Source organism: Xenopus tropicalis, chromosome 5, assembly GCF_000004195.4.
Source record: "Xenopus tropicalis strain Nigerian chromosome 5, UCB_Xtro_10.0, whole genome shotgun sequence".
In the NCBI taxonomy this organism is placed as follows: domain Eukaryota; kingdom Metazoa; phylum Chordata; class Amphibia; order Anura; family Pipidae; genus Xenopus; species Xenopus tropicalis.
The window spans coordinates 106,681,817-106,704,416 of record NC_030681.2 but is presented as its reverse complement, the minus strand read 5'-3'; the positions used below and the strand labels follow the sequence as shown (position 1 = coordinate 106,704,416).

The window sequence follows — 22,600 nt, the reverse complement described above, 5'->3', positions numbered from 1 at the left end:
CCCTCTGGCAAATGTCCCTAATAATCATTTTAAATAAACAGACTTGTATGTCATATTTTGTGCTATCCTGTAACCTTTACTGCTTTTTGGGGTTTTACCACTAATTTTACAACAGGCTATTATTATTATTATGTATTTATGAAGTGCCAACATATTCCGCTGCACTGAACAATAAGTGGGTTCATACATTAGACAAACAGAGTAACATATATAGCAACCAATAACCAATACAAGAGGTGAAGTGGGCCCTGTCCAAAAGAGCTTACAATCTACAAGGAGAAAGGTTTGAGACACAAGGTGTGGGAGTGGGCAAGATCAGAATTAAGCACTGTGAGAGGTGTGGCACAGGTTATTGCTTTTAGCAGACTACTGAGGTTATCTTTAACTAAATGAGGGCAAGTTTCTCTAAATAAATGCATTTTTAGAGATCTCTTGAAGGCAGAGAGATTGGGAGAAAGTCTGACAGATTGTGTGAGCGAATTCCAGAGAAGGGGGGCAGGCCCTGCAAAGTCTTGAATGCGAGTGTGTGAGGAGGGAATGAGAGAGGAGGTGAGAAGTAGGTCAGTAGAGGAGTGTTGGTATCTAGAGATAAGTTCAGAGATGTAGGGTGGGGCAGAACTGCTTTAAATGTGCAGGTCACAAGTTTGAATTTTATTCTGGATGGTAGTGGAAGCCAGTGCAGGGATTGGCAGAGTGGCACGGCAGAGGAGGAGCGGTTGGAGAGGCGTAGGAACCTGGCAGCCGTATTCATTATGGACTGAAGAGGGGACAGTCTCTAAGGGCTGTGGCACACGGGGAGATTAGTTGCGTCACCGGTGGGATGGCATTTCGGGGAGACTAATCTCCCCGTGTGCCACAGCCCTAAAGGGGAAGGCCAATTAGCAGAGAGTTACAGTAGCCCAGGCGTGATATGATAAGAGATTGGATAAGAATTTTGGCAGCATCTTGGGTGATAAATGATCGTATTCAGGAAATATTTTTTGGGTGAAAATGACATTTTGTGACTGGATATGAGGAGTGAAGGACAGGACAGAATCGAAGATAACCCCAATGCACCTGGCCTGAGAAGATGGGGTGATAGTGGAATAGTTAACTAATAGATACCTCAGGAACAATGTGGGTGTTGGATAGGGGAAAGAAGTTTAATTTAAGGTAACGTTGGGACATCCAAGTAGAGATAGCAGACTTCTGATGGTGTAAATTGTTCTTAAAGTGCTCGGCAATAACTTGAGAAGTGACTGAAGCACACAGAGTGGGGAAGGGGACAGCAGAGAGTTAAAGTTAGATATAAGTTGGCAGGTTTTTTAGAGAGGGAGTTAATGAGTGCAGTGAAGTAGGTTTGTTTAGCTTGGTAGAGGGTCGTATTATAGGAGAGCAGAGCAGAATTGTAGCTGCACAAATCTAATTCTGACCTGGAATTGCGCCAGCAGCGCTTGAGTGTACATGACTGTCTTTGGAGAGCTTTGGTATGAGCAGTGTGCCAAGGTTGGAATGGTTTGGGCCTTATGCATTTTGTCCTGGCGGGAGCAAGTTCATTAAGGGTAGTGGTGAGTGTGCTGTAATAAACAGAGATGGCCTAATTAAGACAAGAGATGTTATCAGATTGTGATCAGATAGGGAAAAAAGGGGAGTTAGTAAAGTTGGATATTGAACAGAATCTTGTAAATATAACATCCAGGGAGTTTCCACTGGAGTGAGAGGGGGAATCAGAGCACAGAGATAACCCAAAGGAGAAGAGCCTAATTGAGTGAAACGAAAACTAAAGAGAAGTTAAAAGAGGTGCAAGGTGGGTTTGGAGAACGTGGCCCTGACAAAACAGGGATGGGGCAAGGGCCAGGGCTGGAGGAAATGTCACCAGCTGCAAGTAACAGATAGGAGAGGAATGCAAGGTGATAGTGGAATTTGTATGTTCTTGTTTTATGTGAAGAGAAAGAGTTAACTAGGAACTATGGAACAAAGCAAAGGGAAGGACAGGAGAGAGGCAGTGATTTCTATACCTTTTTGACTTGTTGCAGGAAGTGGCAGGAAATGTTTTAAGAAACATGAAAGTGCAAAGAGGAGGAATAAAGGACAAAACATTTTTTAAGGTTAGCCCACATTCATAAATGTTTTCAGCATTAGAGAATTCAGGCAGTTTTAGTGCTTGGTTAATGGTTGTACCCTGCGGTGCGTTCCAACTCTCATAAGTACAACCCCTAACTGATGTTAGAAAATACTGTAATCTTAAAGCAAAGCTAACAACCCATGCGAGGGCTAATTTGTAAGGTATCCCCACTCACCCCAGTTGCTAAACTTTAATCCCAATTAATCTATAAAAATATTAACTCTTAGGGGCCTATTTATTATGCTGTGTAAAATGAAAAAAGTCCACCATCTGAACAGCAGATTTTACACTGTTATTTTACATAAGTTCCAGCAGAGGAAGAAACGAATACGCTGATTTTACACATTTTTTACACGGTGAAGTCTGCTGATGGGTGGCGAATTTTGCTACCGTTTCTTACACAGCATAATAAATATGCCCCTCAGTGCAGAATGTGTCAAGTGCACAAAAAATACTTATGGAATAAAGAAACATAATATGAACTTGGGTAAAGAACGTTAAAATACACACACAAAGGTGACACCAAGGCAAACCAGGGCCGGAGTTCCAGCATAAAGTCTGAAAGAAAATGGGTCCTCCACCCAAAACCTGTTTTTGCTTTATTACAGAAAATACAATGCCAAGCAATAAATTAAGATTGTATATGTATACCAGTTCAACAAATGCTCGGCGCTAAAACGTGACCTTCAACAAGTGAATTAGTGAATTGCTGCTTCCTGAATCCTCCTCTCTGTATAGGAGTCCAAAATCTATTTTATGTGCACTTCCTTGTAGTTTTACTACTTTTGCATCACATTTAACGATTTTCAGTGGTTTTTATATCATTTGTAAATGTAATTCAGTGTTCAGTGTTTGGTGGTCACTTTCTTTTCTCTGGGCCTGACTCTTAAAACATGTAACAGGAGTGATTTCTACTTTAGGTCTTTTAATCAGCTGGATTCCGACATTGATTCAAGAGACGAGTGCAGAGGATGTAAAGTCAGGCATATATTGCCTTTAATAGCAATTACATTTTCAATAGGCACATGTTACTGCAGAACAGAGGTGGAACGCTACATAGAAATGTATATGAACATAGGAAGAATGGCATGCATTTCTTCCTGCACTCCCCTGCACAGGAACACAGGAGATGCCACCGCAGGGGAACACAGTAAGAAAATGCTTGTGAGTATGAGCTGTAAGGTTTACAAATTAGCACGCTGGTAAAGTACATAGTTATGTCCATGTGAACCTTGCCTTACCTTTAAGGCATTTTATAATTGCTACGAGGAAGAGCAGCATAGTTTAGCACAATTTGACTAGACACTCCCTAAAGAGAACACTCATCAAGAAAAACAGTAGATGTTTGGTATAGTAGAACATTGGCAGAAACAACTGTATGTGGATCCAGTTACCTTAAAAATAGCAATACCTGGGCTTATGTCTGGTGACCTATCCCACATAAGTTTAAAAAGAGGTAGGGTGCGGCTACCTGTATATCTCTTTAATCCCTATTTTGTGTGTGCCTTTTGTTTTCTGCAGGGTAGTTTCTAGATAGTACAGAAGCCACTTTTTTAAAGTGACATCTGGTGACTCCAGTTGCTGATTTATGCAATCTAAGGAAACAAGAATAAGAATTTGTCAAAGGGCAATGATGCATGTTTAAAAATTGCTACCGCAGGCGACAAATCTTCCTGAAAATGCCTTTCCCTATGCTAACATTGGAATCGCTGTAAGTAAATTACATTACTTGTGGTGATTCAGGCTTAATCGTGGAAAAATGTGAAAGCAGGTATTTTCCTGTGATTAAGCTGAATCACAAGCAATATAATTTACTTGCAGCGATTCCCATGTTAGCATAGGGCAAGGCATTTTCAGGAATAATTATCCCCAACGGTAGTATTTTTTTTACGCAGTCAACAAATCTCCCAGTTTATCATTGGTCTTTGTTGAGCAGATACTACTGCATCTGAAGAAGCAAGTCATCAATCCAAATCAGGATAGAAAAGGAGCATTGGCAGAATGACCTAAACCATCATATTTTGTGTGCTGCAGTATATTTATTCATAGGCTCTAGTAAATTTAATTTTTCTCCAAAGTAATACAATTTCAATAGAATATAATAGAAGATGGCTGCTAGCAGTTCCAAACATTTTGTTTAGGATTTTGCAGCAAACACTGCAGTCATGAAACATTGTGCCATTGTTTCAAACCACACATTCCCTGTTAATGGTGAAGCATGCAGACTAATGGTACTACAATGAAAATAGAAAATCAAGTGTACGAAAGGTATGGTGGTAGCTAATATGTTGTATGTGGGCTCTACCTTTAATTATCCATTAATATCATACCATGTTTCATTGAGCCTACCGCAAGTTGTTGGGAATGGGAACAGCAGTGGGGACAAAGGTGAAGGAAACCAGGCCAAAAGTCAGCCCCTCCATTGGCATCAGCCTCCTACCTTACCTTCACCCAGGACCATTTCAGCCAAGGTGGATATCAGCTCTGAAATGCAAACTCTTCTGTTTCTTTCAGCCTTAATTCTCAGCTCAGATTTATCAACTGGTCTTGAACCTGGATTTCAAACAGCTATTTCGTCGTTTTGGAGCCTAACCTGGGGTTTAACAGTAAGGTAAGCACTCAAGGAATGGGCCCAGGAAGCTAGAGGGCCCACACATGGACAGATAATACATGAGGTCTATGTGTATGTGTGTATGTATATAAAAAAGAAAAAAATATATATATACATTGATATATACATTGATATATATATTGATATATACATTGATATATATATATATATATATATATATATATATATATATATATATATATATATATGTACATTTTTATTTTTAGCAGGAGATTGTAGGGCTCACTTTTTAAAAAATGCACAGTACAACTCTGGGAATGTACAGTATATTTTTAGCCAGCAAACATTTTTGCCAGATTTGGGGTGCACAAAGATTTTTGACAGTTGGTGAATTGCATGCACAAGTAGTTGGTATACAATTCATTAATAGTTCCAATAATATTTAGGGCAAGAAATAAGTGTTTACTCAAAATGTCACCATACTCGAGTGTCTAACTAGGTTTTCAGGGGTACAGTGAAACCTCAATTTTATATCCCCTAATTTTAAGTTTTCCTTCATTTTACATTTTCTCTTGTGGTCCTACCAGTAAATAACACATAAAACATTCCCTGGTTTTACATTTTCCCCAATTTTACACCGTTGTTCTGCTCCTCTGAAACACTTAAAATAGAGTTTCTACTCTAGGACAGCAAATAGGCATTCTTCCCAAATATTACTCTATTGGGCCATCAGTCTGTGACCCCTGGTGGGGGGCAGCCCCACAGTTAGGGAACCACTATATTAAATGGTTATTCTCACAAAATAAAGATGAATTTGGCACATGACATTAAGTTATATGTTTAAAAAGTAGGCACACCAACAGCATTGCAGTGGTGGAACATGAGCTGGCACCAATGTTTCCTCTAAGCTGTGCTTAGACACATTTTGAGTCCAGCACACACAACAAATCATGGTGCACAAAGCTTATTCAGTAAAAATTTAATTTTGTACTTTTCTGATCCTCCAACTTCTCTGTGCACTCAGTTCTAAAGTTTGCACAAAAGGTGATTTTTGTGCACAAAGTAAATATTAAATTAGAGGGGAAATTATCTGGCATTGTTATTTCTGCATCTCCAGAACTCTCTATCATTTCCTTTAGTCTAGGAAACTTGTTTGTATCCATCATATAAGCACAGGCAAGAAAAAAATATTAAACCTTGGAGCATTGTGTCTGCTTATTTGGGTTGTTAAAATGTAGCGAAGAAACAATTTTATCTATAGAACTTTTATAGTTATAGCATGATTAGTCTGGAAACACACCTAAGGCGGTACCAAGAGTTTGGGAAAAAGGGTTTCTTATCCTTGAAATATGACATTTCACAATTTAAGGCGAATGCAATAAGAATCCAGAATCGCTTAGGATGCCTGTCCTGCTAGTTCACCAGAGATCTGTTTCAGCCTTTGAACAGCTGTATTATTATTCCCAATCCATCACATTTTGCATCTGAATTGTATGTTTCATGGAAAGGTAAAGTGTAATGATAAAAAACACAGATATCTGCAGAATGAAAACACATTATTATGAAGTTTTTGCTTCCTTATTAGCCATTGTTCATGCATCCAAGTGCTTGTTGAGTCGCCGAATTTTCTCTTTCTTGTTTTTGTTCCCATGCTTTTTCCAGGGTTTTCCTGCTACTGTGTCTAAGCTGGTGGCATATAAAGGTACTGGGCCACTGCCTGGCTTGTATCCCATTACTGATTGCACGCCTTTGGTCAAAGCACGAACATTCTCCTGAAAAGTGAAAAATAATGTAAGTAACATTAAAGGGCCCAGTGTTTATTGTGGTGCAAATATATATGTTCCCCCCTCTCCCCCCCATATGAATACAGCACTGCCAAGAACAGGTAGCATTTTATGCATAGTGGCAGCCATAGGTCTCTGTGCTGCAAAATGCTGTAATTCATTTAACAGGATGTCAGTGTGCAAATACTTAGCCATAACTTGCAGTTAAGTTTCTAAGAATCAAAACTATATCACCATGCTTTAAAAATAAAATCAAATTATTCTACAAATTAAACTGTCCTTTATATTTTATGTAGGAGAGAGGTAGAACAGAATTGGCAGTCATTTAAAATCCACAACAAATGAAATGGTTTAAAGGTGTCAGGGGAACTCTCCCTTTAAGTATCTTTCGACCATAAACAAAAAATTCCCTCACATTTAAATATAAATAAATAAAATAGAAAATTAACTCTTAACTGAGAGACTCAATACCCCAGAGCTTTTTACTGACACGTTCAAACTCTGTCTGGAGCTTGCAGTTTCCATTTAAACCACTTTATCCGAATTTATTTTTGGTCAATAAAAAAATTTGGATTTTTTTTCATCAAAGTCATTTTGACAATGGTATGTCAGATACATTACCTGATGGAAAAAGTTTGTGTCCACAACATTTTCTATCTGTCTTGTTTTCTTGCCCCTGTGAGCTTGTGATTCACCACTTATCTTCAAGCCTTTCTTTTCTTCATACTTGACAAACTGTGGTTGAAACTCTGCAGGTTCAATTCCAGGGGGAGGATGACAATACAACAGCTTTCCCTATAATTACAATATAATCACGTGACTAACAATGCATTGTGTGGCAATTCATAAAATATTTTCTTAGGGAGAAATAACTGAAGACAAGTAGTCATTATCTAAGGCTCTACTGGAGTGCCATTTTAGCATCAGCATACCTACACAGAAAAGTCAAGGGGAATATTGTGCATTGGATCAACTTGTAGAGAGTCTACAAAGTATCTGAAACTACTCAAACACATATTAGCAACATAAACAGATAAGAGAGCTCCACAATAAAAAAGGTTTGTGTAAGAACAGAATCTGCCTATTAAAGGACATGTAAACCCCACACACAAAAATGTAATCAGTAAACAGCCTCTTTGAAATCTTTCAATACCTGCCACTCTGGTTGCCCAGAGGTTAATAGTAAGGCTGCAACATCTCCTTAATCACTTAGATTTCCTCCTCCTCCTCCTGTAACCCACTCGCCCCCCCCCTCAGGAATTTACTTTGGCTGTTGGCTTGTGGGCATACTCAGTTGTTCTAAGCTCAGATTACTAAACAACGCCACCCTAGTCTAGCAGCCAATGAAGAGATGGCATTGCTGGTTCCCATAGAAACTCAGCTCTATCTGTCAGCTTCAGTTTTTTTTCTCCCAACCAACTCTCCTGAGCTCAGCTCAAACAAAGAACTTTTATCAAAGACATTTGTGCCTGTGTGAGCCTGTATTCTTGATGAAATGTATGCTGAATAAGGGTCTGTGTGTGTGTATATGCTGTTTGCAGATTTAAATGTAACTGATTATGTATCAGAGGAAAAATGGCCACCAGGTGAAAGCTGCTATTTGCTTTAGGAAAATGGGATGGTGCTGGCAAGCGGATATATGCAATACAAATAATGCCATTTGGGTGGGGGAGACATGCCCAGCTGATGTACATTGTAGGCAAATGTAGTCTTTACATGTCCTTTAATGTAAGTATTAAAAAGTAATTTTTTAAAATTATTACTGAACAGTGGCTATGTTTAATTCCAATCACATTTATATTAATTTGTGGTAACTTGACCATATATACTGCTTAATTTGGTCAGCAACAGGGATTTTACTAGGGATGCACCGAATTCAGGATCTGGACAAGATTCAGCTTTTTTTCTGCATGATTTGGCCGAAACCAAATCCTTAAAATCATGTGTCTTATTGTCAAGGAAGTTGAAATTTATTTTAATTTTTGAGAACATTCTCTTTTAAACCCTTCCTTTTCCTAATTTAAAAACGCACATTAGAATTTGAATTCAGTTCTGTATTCGTCCGAATCTTTCACAAAGGATTTTTGGGTTCAGCAGAATCCCAAAATAATGAATTCGGTGCATCCCTAGATTTTACATAGCATTTATCCATTTGTTTGGAACAATGGAAGATCTGAATGTTAGAGGGGGCCATTCTCATTTCTGCATCTGCTGATACCAAATCATAAGATGGTATGGTAAAAAAAATAACCATGCACTTGGATGCTTTAGGATGCACCCAAGTGCAAGAGGCACAGTGTTTCTCCTGCTTTTCCATGCGCCCTACCACATTTTTGTAATGTGGTAGGGCAATGCAATGCCATGAGATTTAATATGACCCAAGTTGCCAGAGCAAAAAAGATTGTTATAGTTTTTGCTGCACATGTTAATGGACAGCTATTGTTTCTGGTGGTCATTACAGCAACTTCACAGAAAGTATCTATTGTCTAATAATTTTATGAAAACTAACTTCTACTGCTAGCCTGAGATAACTTACACTGACATAATCCTTCAGTACATAACGGGCAGATCTTGGCTGATCTGGCTGGCCATGAGCAGTCATGAATCCTCTCATATCTATAAGAAGAATTATATCAAAATTACATGAAAACATAAGTAAAGTTCCTCTTTATGCTATACAAAAATTGTACTTGTAAACTGATTAACAACATGTTAGATGCAAGTACTGAATAAGCAATCCTCAGAGCATGTGAAAGGTGGACATGACTTACACCCATAGGCACATAAAAATTCTTCGGATGTTGGAGGACGGTCTTGATCCTCATCTTCTCTTGGTCGAATGATATTTATTCCATATATGGTTTCTAGAGCATGACGTGGGATACGCTGAGCAATGTAAGTTGGTCAAGGAAAGTGCACAGAACAAGCTTCACTGAGCTAGTGTTTAATGAAGTGAGAAAAATTTTAAAAAGTCGGACAAACACTGATCAAGGGTAAATTAGTTTGTGACCCAAATTATAAGTGAAGTTTAATAAACAATGTTTGTAAAATATCCACTATAGGTTTGTGGAATAGACAGACTTCATGGTCAAAGTCAGAGTGGTAAACAGCCCTAGGCCACATACTGTGCTGAAACACAACACAGTGAAATACCTATTACTTGCTCCCAGTGTGTAAAAAATGCTGAAGAAAAACCAGATATTGTCTCCAGGAAACTGGCCAATCACTGTGGGTCTGGCATTCACTTCAATGTGTGTAATAATACTTTATAATTATTTTTACTAAAACTACTAATAAAAAAAAATTCAGAAGCAGTGAGCTGCACAGTATTTCAAGGATATAAGGGAGATAGGTGGGACATGGTCTCGCATCTGATCTATTGGTAGAATGCCACTGCATATCATCTCTGCTTTTGTGGAGACAAATGAAGGCATCACTAGTCCAGGGCAATCACAAAGACAGAGCTCCTGTTCCACATACAGAGTCTGCAATAAAAATAAAGCCTTCAATTGCACTGTAGCTGAAAAAAAACTAATAAAGCCAAATATGCCTTATCCAGGGCTTCCAAACAATCTGTATAGCCACCAATCACCCAAGACTCCTAACAGCATTTTAACTAGAAAAAGGCATCACTCATAAATATAGTTAAAAAATGTAGTGTATATTCACTGGTATACAATTAAAATCACCAGAAATGCATTATTTTACTTCCAAGTTGATTTCAAGAAATGAGTTTAGTATGATATATTAAACATCACCTCTGGTACATACTAAAAAAAAACCCTTCAAGAATATAATATATATAATTATATATATATAATATAATATTCAGAAACTATATTTGCTTCCCCCTATTCAAAACCATTTTGACATTCCAACTATATGTACATGAAAATAATGTTTACATAAGGAAATAAGGTAACTCCAACCACATTTTATACTTATTTAACGTTTGTAATTTATTACAGACCACTCTAAATGCTAAAGGCTTAGCCTAGCTACTTACCACTGTGGGGTAATTTAATCCTTTTAACCCAACAGCAGGAGGAATGCTCCTCCTGATATTGGAACTCGTCTATTACGATATTTATACCTAGCTAATCCCTATGCACATAAACTGTTTATCTTAAGTTATACAGTATTACACTTGAGGAGCAAGTATAAAATTAACATTTTAAACAACCAATTTGCATACCTGAAAGTGCTTTGTGTGACCTGGTGTTGCTGAAACAGATACCTTCTTGTTCCCCAGTATAGTGTTTATAGTTGAACTCTTACCAACATTAGGGTAACCCACCTAAAAAAGGGGGCAGCGAATAAAACGGTCAAGGTGTTTATAGCAACAACACAATGGTTACAGCAGCCCCATTTTATAATAGTAAGTAAAACTAAAAAACAACCCTTCAAGAAACCCTAAGACTGTACATGTGCATAATTATGTTTAGGGAATGAGTCCAGTAATCCTAAAAGAAAAAGTGGTAAGATAAGAAAGAAAATACTAAAAACTATATTTTAAAGGACAATGAAAGGTTAATATAAATTAAAAGTAAGTCTAAAGGCATTCTTTTTAAGTACTTACTGCATATCTAAATTCCCAGATCCCTGCTTGCTTCTCTGAGATATGGTGCTGGCAGCCTACAGCAGTGTGAAGCCTACAGTGACATCACTGAAATCTCTCTCCCCTTCCTGTAGGTGCCAGCGGCAGCCTTCCTATTCTCTAAGCATGTGTGTAACTAGATCCTGTCTCCTGGTCTGAGCTACACATGCCCACCAGCCAATCAGAAGCGGATCTGCCGGGGGGGGAGGGAATGAAACACATGTGCAGTATGAAGCAAGGAGGGAAAGGAAGGGAGAATACCTTTTTAGAGATGGCTGCCTGTTCTAGAAAATGTGAATTAAGTGTGAGTATTATATTTGATTAGGTGAGCTAAAAGTGTGGCGTTTTTACTAAACGATAGGAGGACTATTTGGCAGTATGCTTTTTAAATTTTGACTTGCATTCTCCTTTAGTTAGTTTAGAATTAGATTACTTTCATTAGTTTTTTTCAATGGACATCCCCTTTAATGCAAAAGGGTACAACACTTCAAACACATGCTTACCAGCCCCACTGTGATCTGTCCTTCTTTGATCCTCTGCCCTGCATGTACGGACTTAAAGATCTCTAGTAACTCATCTCTTTCCACTAGGTGGCTTTGGTTAGTAATAAGTTTATCCCCCACTGTCCTTGTGTGGTCTTTATCTTGAGAAATGATATCATCATCATCTGCATCTTCAGAGCAAGTCTGCCAACCTTCATCTTCCTCGCAGTCTTCATACTCCTCACTTGTGTCATTATCAAGCCCTGAATTCCCCCTAGTATGAAGGTTTTCACCCTGTGTCTCTTCACTCTCACTTTCACTTTCTTCCTCATCTGTAAAATCTCCTTCATTCTCTTTTATTTCATCCAGATGCTCAACCTGTTATCAAGCAACAACCATTTTTCAAATGTAGGTAAAAAACACACATACAAAATACTCTGACAAGGAAAAAGCTTATCATTAAATAGCATAATACTTGTCTAGAATATATTTACACTGAAGCAAACTAAAAGTAGTGGTTTTATGTAATAATTCAAAAAAACAGGCTGTTTTTACACTGGACTATCAACCTGTTGCTCAACATTTGCCAGTATTAAAAGCAATGGCTATTCCCAGTTCCCAGATCTATTTTCTGCCCAAAGAATAGACTTTAAAGAAGACAATATAAAAGTTTCAGGCAGATAAGCTATTGCCAAAAAATACTTGCTCGCAAGCAGCAGAGTTGCCCTGTCGTTTATTTACCATTTTTTTTTTAAAAAAAAAACCCCTATAACATAAATGTTCTATAACTTGTCCTTCAGGGTGGCATATGACATGTACATCACCTGCTATGGTATGACAAAACTATAGAATATATTCATGTTATGCAGTTGCTGTCACCAATAACCCTAAATGAATAGAAAAAGATGTATATTTCAATATTTATAACTGGATAGTGTACCCCTAAACAAGAAATACATACAACAAAAAAACCCAACAAACCAATACATAGTAATATGTATTTATGTTTATATCATTTTATGTAATACTTAGTAAAGATATTGAGTGCCATACCTTCCCTTCAGCAGTTAACCTCTGTCCTTCTGCCAACGCAGACCAGAATACGACTTTCACACCCTCCTTCTCAAAGAACTCTGCCCATGACTGCCGTTGCTGTGCTGTTAATAGGTCAGCCTTGTTTATGAGGATAATATTCTCTTTGTCCTTGTCTATTTCTTTTACATAACACTCCTGGCAGAGGTGAAAAAAATTAAATGGAGTTTTAGGATATACAGTCAGAGATTTCCCAATTCTAATTCACACAAAAAAATTACTAAAAACATAAATTTATGCAATGCACTAAAACCAGACTAAAATATGATATCATCACAACAGTACTACTTTTTTATAACTGTAAATTACATTTAAGTCACAGTAACTTAAAAAAAAAAAAAAAATTGAATCGCTGCAACAATTTGAATTCAAACATTGATAAATCAGCCGCTTAGTTTGCTCTTTGTTAATAAAGTGTGTGTTATCACTATCCCTACATTAAAACAGCTGTAGGAGGCATTTAGAAAGGATGTTTTAGAAGCCTATGAATCTGGGAAGGGATTTAAAAGAATTGCCAAACAACTGGACATTAATCACTGCACTGTCCAGGTTATCTACATGTGGAAAATATTTCCAAGAACTGCCAACTTGCCTAGGCAATCCTAACAAGATGCTTAAAGTGATACTGACAGCCAATTTATTATTTTTTTTTTTTTTTTAACACCTGTTGTTGTGTTTTAATTTGTATCAGCTTTAAATTCCTTATAAACTAAATCTGCAAAGTTTTTTCGCTTTATAATTATGGTAGCACGAATTACAGACCCACAGAGCAGCCATGTTTGTTCCCCTCTTACGGGTTTTAATTTAAATGCCTCCCAAGGGAATAAATATGCCCAATCACAAACCTGCAATGCCCCTTCTGCTTTCAGCCGGTGTGTGACAAGCTCAGCTCCGTTGTCTATGTGTAATGGGGAGGGTGGGAGAGCTTAAGCTGGCCTGCTATTTAATTCTTTGTGGGAAGAGCAGAGAAGGGGGCAGCCCTTTGAAGTAGGCAGGCAATGGAAAGATCAAGCCTGTCTGCTATCTAGTTCACAATGCGATGTGAGGAGCGAGGGAGCCCTTTAAGCAAATGGCAAGCTAAATCCTCCCAGTTTATTATGGAAAGATCCTTTATCTGGAAAAACCCAGGTCCCGAGCATTCTGGATAACAGGTCCCATACCTGTATTTAGGCAAAAATGTAATCTATAAAAAGGCTGAAGTGAGCAGATGTCTAACATCATGGCCAGAACTCAGCTTCCTGCTTTCAGCTCTCTAACCTCTTAGTTAGACAGTGACTTTAGGGGAGGCCCTATGGGACAGAACGGTTCAGTTAGTTTGTGAGCATGCAGGTCAGATTCAAATGCAAACTAACTGAACAGTTATGTCCCATATGCCCCCCCCCCCCATCAAGTCACTGATTAGTTACTGACTCAGCCCTTTGAAGTAGGCAGGCAATGGAAAGATCAAGCCTGTCTGCTATCTAGTTCACAATGCGATGTGAGGAGCGAGGGAGCCCTTTAAGCAAATGGCAAGCTAAATCCTCCCAGTTTATGACGTAGGCCTTTTTGACAGATTGAGAAGCTACAGTCGGGTTGCCAGACAGTCGGGTTCAGGATCTTCAGTAAGATTTATGTAGAGAAACAGGACGTTTAGGATAAAACAGTCAACATAACCTATAGGTAGGTTTGGAAGTAGGTTCATATTTGTAAAAGAAATTTTTTGGTGTCAGTATCACTTTAAAGAACACTCTAAAAACAACAGGTAACTCTCACTACTATTAATGCCAAAGTAAATGCCATAGTTGTATAAATAAGAGGTCTCACCTTACACAGAAAAAATATCAAAGGGGTGGAGAAAAGGCCTCTAGTGGAAGCCCAAATTGCTAAATATTGCAAAAAGTATTTAAAAGTAAAAATACTGAAATTGTTTCCTAGTTTCAGCAAATTGTGAGTAATTGTACAGTCATGTAAATGCAACTAGGAACACGAGTCACAAACAAAGATTCAAAACATGTTACTAGTTACTCATTTAGTGCCTAAAATTACAATGTACTGCTGCAAAACACCTCTCTCTTTTACATCTCCAGAACACAAATCCACTTTATCCTCAAATACTCACTATGGTTATTGTACTCTGTCTATAACAGTGGAGCCAAGGAGACAACAGCAGAGAAACTGGGTAAAATAGTTACGTGCAAAATAAAAAATATTTCTTATATAGGTACAGGTATGGGATCCCTTATCCGGAAACCCGTTATCCAGAAAGTTCCTAATTACGGAATGGCCATCTCTCATAGACTCCATTATAAGCAAATAATTCTAATTTATAAAAATGATTTTCTTTTTCTCTGTAATTATAAAACAGTACCCTGTACTTGATTCTAACTAAGACATAATTAATCCTTATTGGAGGCAAAACAATCCTATCGGGTTTATTCAATATTTAAATGATTTTTAGCAGACTTAAGTTATGAAGATCCAAATTATGGAAAGATCCTTTATCTGGAAAAACCCAGGTCCCGAGCATTCTGGATAACAGGTCCCATACCTGTATTTAGGCAAAAATGTAATCTATAAAAAGGCTGAAGTGAGCAGATGTCTAACATCATGGCCAGAACTCAGCTTCCTGCTTTCAGCTCTCTAACCTCTTAGTTAGACAGTGACTTTAGGGGAGGCCCTATGGGACAGAACGGTTCAGTTAGTTTGTGAGCATGCAGGTCAGATTCAAATGCAAACTAACTGAACAGTTATGTCCCATATGCCCCCCCCCCCCCCCATCAAGTCACTGATTAGTTACTGACTCTCTGTAAGGGCTCTGGCACACAGGGAGATTTGTCGCGGGCACGACAAATCTCCCTGTTCGCGGGCGACTAATCTCCCCGAATTGCCATCCCACCGGCGAAAATGTAAGTCGCCGGTGGGATGGCACACGCTGCGCAGGCGATTCCGGCAAATCGGCGAAGTTGCCTCGCGAGGCATTTTCAGCGATTTGCCGAAATCGCGCTGCCGCGTGTGCCATCCCACTGGCGACTTACATTTTCGCCGGTGGGATGGCAACTCGGGGAGATTAGTCGCCCGCGAACAGGGAGATTTGTCGTGGACGACTAATCTCCACGTGTGCCACAGCCCTAAAGTAGAAAGTTGTGTTCTGGTTTTAAGACATCCATTCACTCCAGCCTTTTTCTGTTTTGAGCAGTAACCCAGTTTCATTTTTAACACTGCAAAATATTGGACACCATATCTTACCAAATCTTGGCACCTGAACAGAAGAGGGTTCCTAGCATCAACAATCTGTACCACTACGTCACTGTAAAATAAAGTTTCCCACCATTAGCACACCTTACAAAGGTTTTAAATATAGTATATAATTAAGAAAAGATTATAAAATACCCAAGCAGTATACAAATATTTTTCAATGCATTATGACCATTATTGCAAAAAAAAGTGTGTTACCTTCTTTCTATAACTCTCCATAGCTGGCGCCAAAAATCCAAATTCCGTTCAAATGGGGTCAAAATCAGCTTCTTCTCCTCCTCCAACCTGTCATTCATTTAACAGCAGAAGTTTAAACCAGCTGTGCAAAAGTTGTGCCTTAAATCAGGGATGTGTGAATTCAGGATTCAACTGAATTTGAGAACTTTTTGCAAAAATTGACAAAGTGTTCCTAAGTGTTCAGCTAATTTAAAGGAGAAGGAAAGGCATCTTGGCATTTTACTGCAAATTGATTGGCTAATAGTGCCACCTAGAATGCTATATTTATTCTGCAGAAACAGCCCTAGAAGGTCCCTCCGTATGTTTAAGATAGCAGCTGCCATTTTATCTTGGTCTTCATAGCTTCCTGCTGCAGCTCTAGCCATTGGTAGCTCAGATCACACATTCTTATAAAAGGGGGAGTAAATGCTTATGAGAGGGGGAGCAAAAAATGGAGGGGGAAGAGAGCTGCACAGACTAGTGCCCAAAACCTGAAGGAGCCCTAAACGAAAGGAAGTCTGGTACTGAAGAACATGTTTACATAAAAGAAGACAAGAAATCCTGTGTTTCTTTTGATAGAGGACTCAACAGCTTTTCTGTGAGTGCTTATGGCTGTATTTACATAGACCTTTTTGATAAAGCTTACTTAGTTTTTACCTTTACTTCTCCTTTAATTACAGAACCTTAAATTCCTGCAACTTTTTTCTGGACAATGCAACGTATACATTTTTGTTCAAAGCTGACACAACTGTTTTTTTGTTCATAAATCTCAACATGCAAATTAGTGTTATGATTCAGTTTGTTGTATGTCTTTTTTGGAGGTATATAGCTAAATCCAATAAAAATATGGATTCAGACCATCCCTACCTTATGCTATTACATAAGTCTAGTATACATACTGAGCAAGCTGGCGTCTCCACTGTAAGAAGGTCTCTCTCTCAGTCTCCCTGAGAACTTCTGCACTGGTGCTTTCATCCCAGTGAGGCCTAGAAATGTACAAGTTAAAAATAATAGCTAGAAAAGTATCTTAATTAAGCAAATGGAAAATATTTAAATAAAAGGTTAAAATAATCTAACTACTATGTGCTGTACCCGAAACAGCAGCAGAAAGTGGGTGGGCGCCCAGAGACAAAAAGGCCCATTGTAGTGCTTAGTCATTTGTGAAACTTTTATATATATTTTAACTTTCCCCTCACAGAAAAGGTAGTGACAAACTTTCACTTAATTACAATTCTCTGTATTCATGCAACAAGGAGAAAACTTTATCAAATTATTATTAACCGATCCCTCCCATTGAATGAAGTGGTGCTTTTATATTTAATAACATGTTGGAACAGACAGAATTTCCATAATTTGACAACACCTTTACTTTTATAAATCAGTCCTACTAGTTTTCCACTGTCTTTTACTAAACCCAGACAGATAATATATTTATATACCCTGGGATGCCAGATGACTTGTCCAGGGTCACAAGGAGTTGTCAAAGGGAATTAAACCAAGATGCCTGATGTATTCTATATAGGAAGAAGCGTCATTGAAATGTTTGCTTAAAAGGGGTTGTCTACCTTTGATTTAACTTTTAGTATGATGTAGAGACTAATATTCTGAAACAATTATTTGTCGCTTGATAATTTGCTATGCCCCCTTCTCAACAGCTGCTCAGAGCACACTAAGCATGTGAGTGTCACTGACACTTCTAATAAAATCCAATATGGGGAACTTTAAAGTACTAGATCATTACTACTATAGAGATGCTAAACCTTTAGATTGGCTCAGTATATAAAATACGGCATTTCTAGCCATATTCATTTTTAGGATTTAGTTCTCCTTTGCATGCGAAATACACACTATAATATACTAAAAGTTAATTTAAAAGTAAACTTTCCCTTTCATCCATGGCATTAACTCCAAAGAAAAGCCCTGAGTAAGGTGAAATGAAAAGAAAGAAACCTCAAAGAAATCTAAGGGACTGTGCTTCCTTCATCTTGGAAGTAAATTTTAACATATTCATAACATTAACTACGTTTAAGACTACTGCAACCGTGTCAATTTCCTAGGTGCTACACCTTTCCCTTTCTCAGTCCACCTTACAATTGTGGGCCAGCACCTTCATCGCTCTGATCAGCTGAGATTTTTCAACTTGTGTCTGAAAGTCACACGCCCAGTTATAATTTAAGTTTCCTCTTTCTCCTGTATTTCATTGTTACAAACAAGTACTGTCTGATCTATACTAGGGATGCACCCAATCCCGGATTTTGTTCGGGATTTGGGCCGAATCCAGCATTTTTTTCATTTTTTTTTCAGGATTTGGGCCGAATCCAGCATTTTTTTTTCAGGATTTGGCCTGAATCCAGCATTTTTTTTAGCATATACTAATTAGAATTCAGATTCAGTTCGGTATTCAGCAGAATCCATCAGGGTGGGTTTGGTGCATCCCTAATCTATACACATGATTTATTACTAGATGACTAAGATGAAAAGGCAAAAACATGCTATACCTTCTTGGAATACACAAAAATTGTTTGTTTTCCTCTTGGAGTTTATGAATCCTCTTGGTCTCCTCACTTGTAAGCAATTCCGTTCTTGCCTCAGCAGAGACAAACTTAATATTAAGTTTCTCTAAATAAAGTAAAAGCAAACTGGTATTTGTATAAGCCTTTTAGTGTGTGCAAAAAACAATCATGTAGCAGACACCCATAAATAGACTTGCCCTTTGCAAAGTAAGTAAAGCCTTGGGAATTAAGTACTAATTCAGTAGTTATGGAAACTAATTGGGTTCTGAAACATCTCCCTACAAACAGTAAGGCTAGTGTCAACTGGGTTGGACTGAGGAAAGCCAATTCACTTCCTTCCACTGCCTGAAGGTGTGTGCTATCAGGCACAGCATCAATCTATCAGTGGACACTCAGAGCAGATTTCAGCGTGAGAATGCATACTTTCGTGTTTCCACACTAAAATCTGCTCCGTGTCTGTAAATGCTTACCTCAAAACCTGGGTCAGTTGCTATTATTTGCTGAAAAACTCACAGGCCTGCAGTAGTATTCTACTGAATCATCTGTTCCAGGGATCCCTTGTGGCTGCCCAGGCTGTGGGTATGCGCAATGCAGTAAATGTGGATGTGAAAAGTAAAACTTTTGCTCTACTGCATATGCACACAGCCTAGGAAGTTGGCAGAGATCCAAGGGACAGGAAAGAAAATGGCACTGTTCACTAGAATAGCACCCTGGGCTGATGATTTTTTTTCAGCAAAGAGGAGTAGTGAACTAGGTCTAGATCCTAACAAATGGTGCCACCCTGGTGATTAACTATTTCCTTTTCCTCGAAAAAGTTTTTATTCAGATTATCTAGAAAACAGCAACCAAATATCTCATTATCTAGTATCCATCGAGTGTGAAGTAAATGTAAAATGATGAGGCATTTATTCACCTATGCCAGTGCAACGCATCCATAATTTTGGAAATGGCTTTAAAGGCGATGTTTGTCTGTGGTGAACTGCTTTCCATATATTTTTTTATAATCTATTTATTTAACAAGTTTTATATACATATTGTTAATATCATCGGTAACATCAGTGTTCAATTCAGCATGGTAAAGACAGGTGAAAAAAGATAAAGATAATATTACGCAGCAAATCATAAGTAGAGTTGGGAAATATGATTGATCTGTAAGAAAATTTATATGGTTGGGTTTGATATTCTCTTGGCAAGACTCAATTTATATCAAGTAGCCTGTTGGAGTTCTGGTGTTCAAAATGAGGTCCACAGGTCCCACATTCCCTTATGCTTTGTAGCAGAGAGATAATGCCTTGTGTGAATAAAGTCCAGCCAGTGTGAATAAAGCCAGTTTATTCTGAATTTTAGAAAGTGTTTTAGAGGGAAGTGATAATAATGCACTCTGGATCAGATAAAGTTTAAATTTGGAACAGTTGTGTGAAAGTTTGGGTCCAAAAGTTATGTACTATGGGACATGTCCATCAAGAACGAAAATAGTCTCTTTGAGTTTGACAACCTCGGAAGATGATGCATAGGAGGGAGTAAATTTATTTTTTAGGGCTGGTGTAACATACCATCTGGGGAGAAGCTTATACGCTGTTTCTTTAATACTCATGCATAAATTCCTTTCACAGATTTTTTCCTATTACTGATGTGAGAAAAAGATGTGCATATCTGATTCCCAAGCTTGCATATAACTGCAAGGGATATCTGGTTATTGATATTAATTGGGTATATATCTGAGAGAAAGATCCTGAAAGATGCAAGGGAGACTTGCAACAGAATTCAAACACAGAAGTTTCAAGTGTAGGACGTTGTGGGCCTTGTGAGAGATAAAATGAAGGCTTTGGGTAAAGTGAAAGTGTCGTGAGAGAGGAATTTTATCATTTTCCCTTAGGGTTTCGTGAGATTTCAGGCCTTGAGATGTGATGAGGTTTAGTAGCTTATGATAGTTATGCTGTGTTCACCAAGAGAAAGTCTTATCCTTTTTTATAAATTGACCTAAGAGCTTATCTGATCCTTAGGTTCAGTGCTATCCTGCTGCATATTTACTGAAATGATTATCCTCACTCATTTGCATAGCATTAATGGTACTGGCGACCATTACCATTAATAGTGTATAAATTATTAAAGTACAAGATGGGCCATGCACAATGGCACTTGATGCAAGCACCAGCCTGGCCAAACAAGTGACCTATTGAATGTAACCGAGCAGGGGGTCTGAGGGCACTTAACTTAGAAATGGGGTGAATAGTTAACAGACAAATATATAGACAAGTAGCCATTTTTCAAAACAAGTCTCGAATAACAAAATATATATTTTGGCAATTCATGAAGCATGGCAAACAACCTTTTAATTGAAACATCCACCACAATGCACCTTATTCTAGCCAGCATCAAAAACGTATAACCCACATTCTGAGAGCCCAGTGTAGCTTTAGTATACTAATGTAAAACAGCCTAACTTTTGTCTGAGAACCTTAAAATATTTTTGTTTCTGGGCCTTGTAACAGAACTACATGTTGATCCGCCACACAAATATGTGAATTTTATCAACAGCCCTGCATTTATTTCTAAATTACTGCAATTATAGTATTATATGGCACTTTGTACAACATTTTTTAAACTTGTTTTACTTCCCCTTCAATGTACAGTTTTTCTGTGGCTGAATCAATAAATCTCTTACCTGCAACAAACTCTGTCCCTGCAAGTTCTGCTGTTGCAAGAAAGTCATCAATAGAGCTTTGCTCAGTCACAGACTGCAAATTCAACCGACCCCAGTCATATCCATCATTTAATTCACTGGTGTGGAGCTGGACCCCAAAAAAAAAAAAAAATTAAGCGACCACATAAGAAATAACTGGCTCGTATAAATAATAGATTACTACTTCCAATAATTTTTATTTAAATTTACCCTTATTGTAAAATATAAAGATATAAAAAGTTCCACGTCTATAGGAAAACACAGGACTGAAAGGAGAGTGTTTTTATACAGATCATGGAACACCAAGGTGACTTTCCTTATCCTTATATTTTACACAGCAACATCAAGGTGGGTACATTATTTTTCTTTAATTATTATTTCTTTTACTATTACACAAGTTTCCTAAGTCATGTGTTAAAAATGACATCAATAAGCAGTTTATAACTGATAACATCAATAAGCACTGTTTAAGGATATATTTTACAGGATATTCGTAGATCTTGTGTATTATAATATAGAGCTTTTCTCAGACTCAGTCTAGCCAGTAAGAAATGTGTGATTCGGGCTAGTTTATTTCCAATGAATGATTTAATGAAACAAAACAATAAGATCATTCACTCAGCTAATAACATTTTATCTATGATATATAGTGTTATAGACACAACAAGGGTCAGAAACTGGCACACCTATTTAAGTTAAAATGTAACTTTTACTTCTAAATGGTTAAAATACTTCTAAAAATAGATAGAAAAGTGAAGAAAAAAGAAATTAAAATTCCAAATCAGGGTGTGAGTTAGAATTTTAATTTCTTTTTTCTTCACTTTTCTATCTATTTTTAGAAGTATTTTAACCATTTAGAAGTAAAAGTTACATTTTAACTTAAATAGGTGTGCCAGTTTCTGACCCTTGTTGTGTCTATAACACTATATATCATATTTGAGATTTCTGAAATACTGTGCACCCTAAAATCATTGTAGTGCGAGGTTCATCACACTCACAATAACATTTTATCGTCAACTTTTTATCTGAGTTCTATGCTTTATTACCCATGAATCTTTCGCCCTCAGTCCACGTTGGCTCTGGGCTCTTTCTTTGATTAGTGCTCTTCCAAGGCCGCACGTTGCTTTTTTCTTCCCCATAACACGCTTTGGACAGCGGAAGCGAGAATATGGGGACTAGAATTTTTGACGCGCTGGAAGCCGTCAGCTGTACGAAACACATGTGCGTGAATTTGTGAGCATTCGCATTATCACCCGGGTAGAACTGTGGTCTGCTGAGGAATGGTTCCGCCACTAAACGGTGCAAATGAGCGATTCCACTACT

At 37.9% G+C, this 22,600-nt stretch overlaps 1 protein-coding gene across 1 annotated transcript; it reads right to left on the bottom strand.

Moving 5' to 3' along the window:
• Positions 1-3,078: 3,078 nt before the first annotated feature.
• lsg1 (large 60S subunit nuclear export GTPase 1) lies at positions 3,079-22,600 on the bottom strand. Its single transcript, XM_002937834.5, has 14 exons — positions 22,324-22,600; positions 21,260-21,386; positions 18,580-18,700; positions 16,981-17,067; positions 16,064-16,150; positions 15,857-15,917; positions 12,593-12,769; positions 11,561-11,917; positions 10,656-10,757; positions 9,802-9,945; positions 9,232-9,355; positions 8,997-9,076; positions 7,082-7,255; positions 3,079-6,448 (listed from the first exon to the last, which is right to left on the bottom strand). Exons 1-14 carry the CDS (start codon positions 22,414-22,416, stop codon positions 6,269-6,271), a joined length of 1,914 nt encoding a protein of 637 aa, XP_002937880.1. The 5' UTR covers positions 22,417-22,600; the 3' UTR covers positions 3,079-6,268.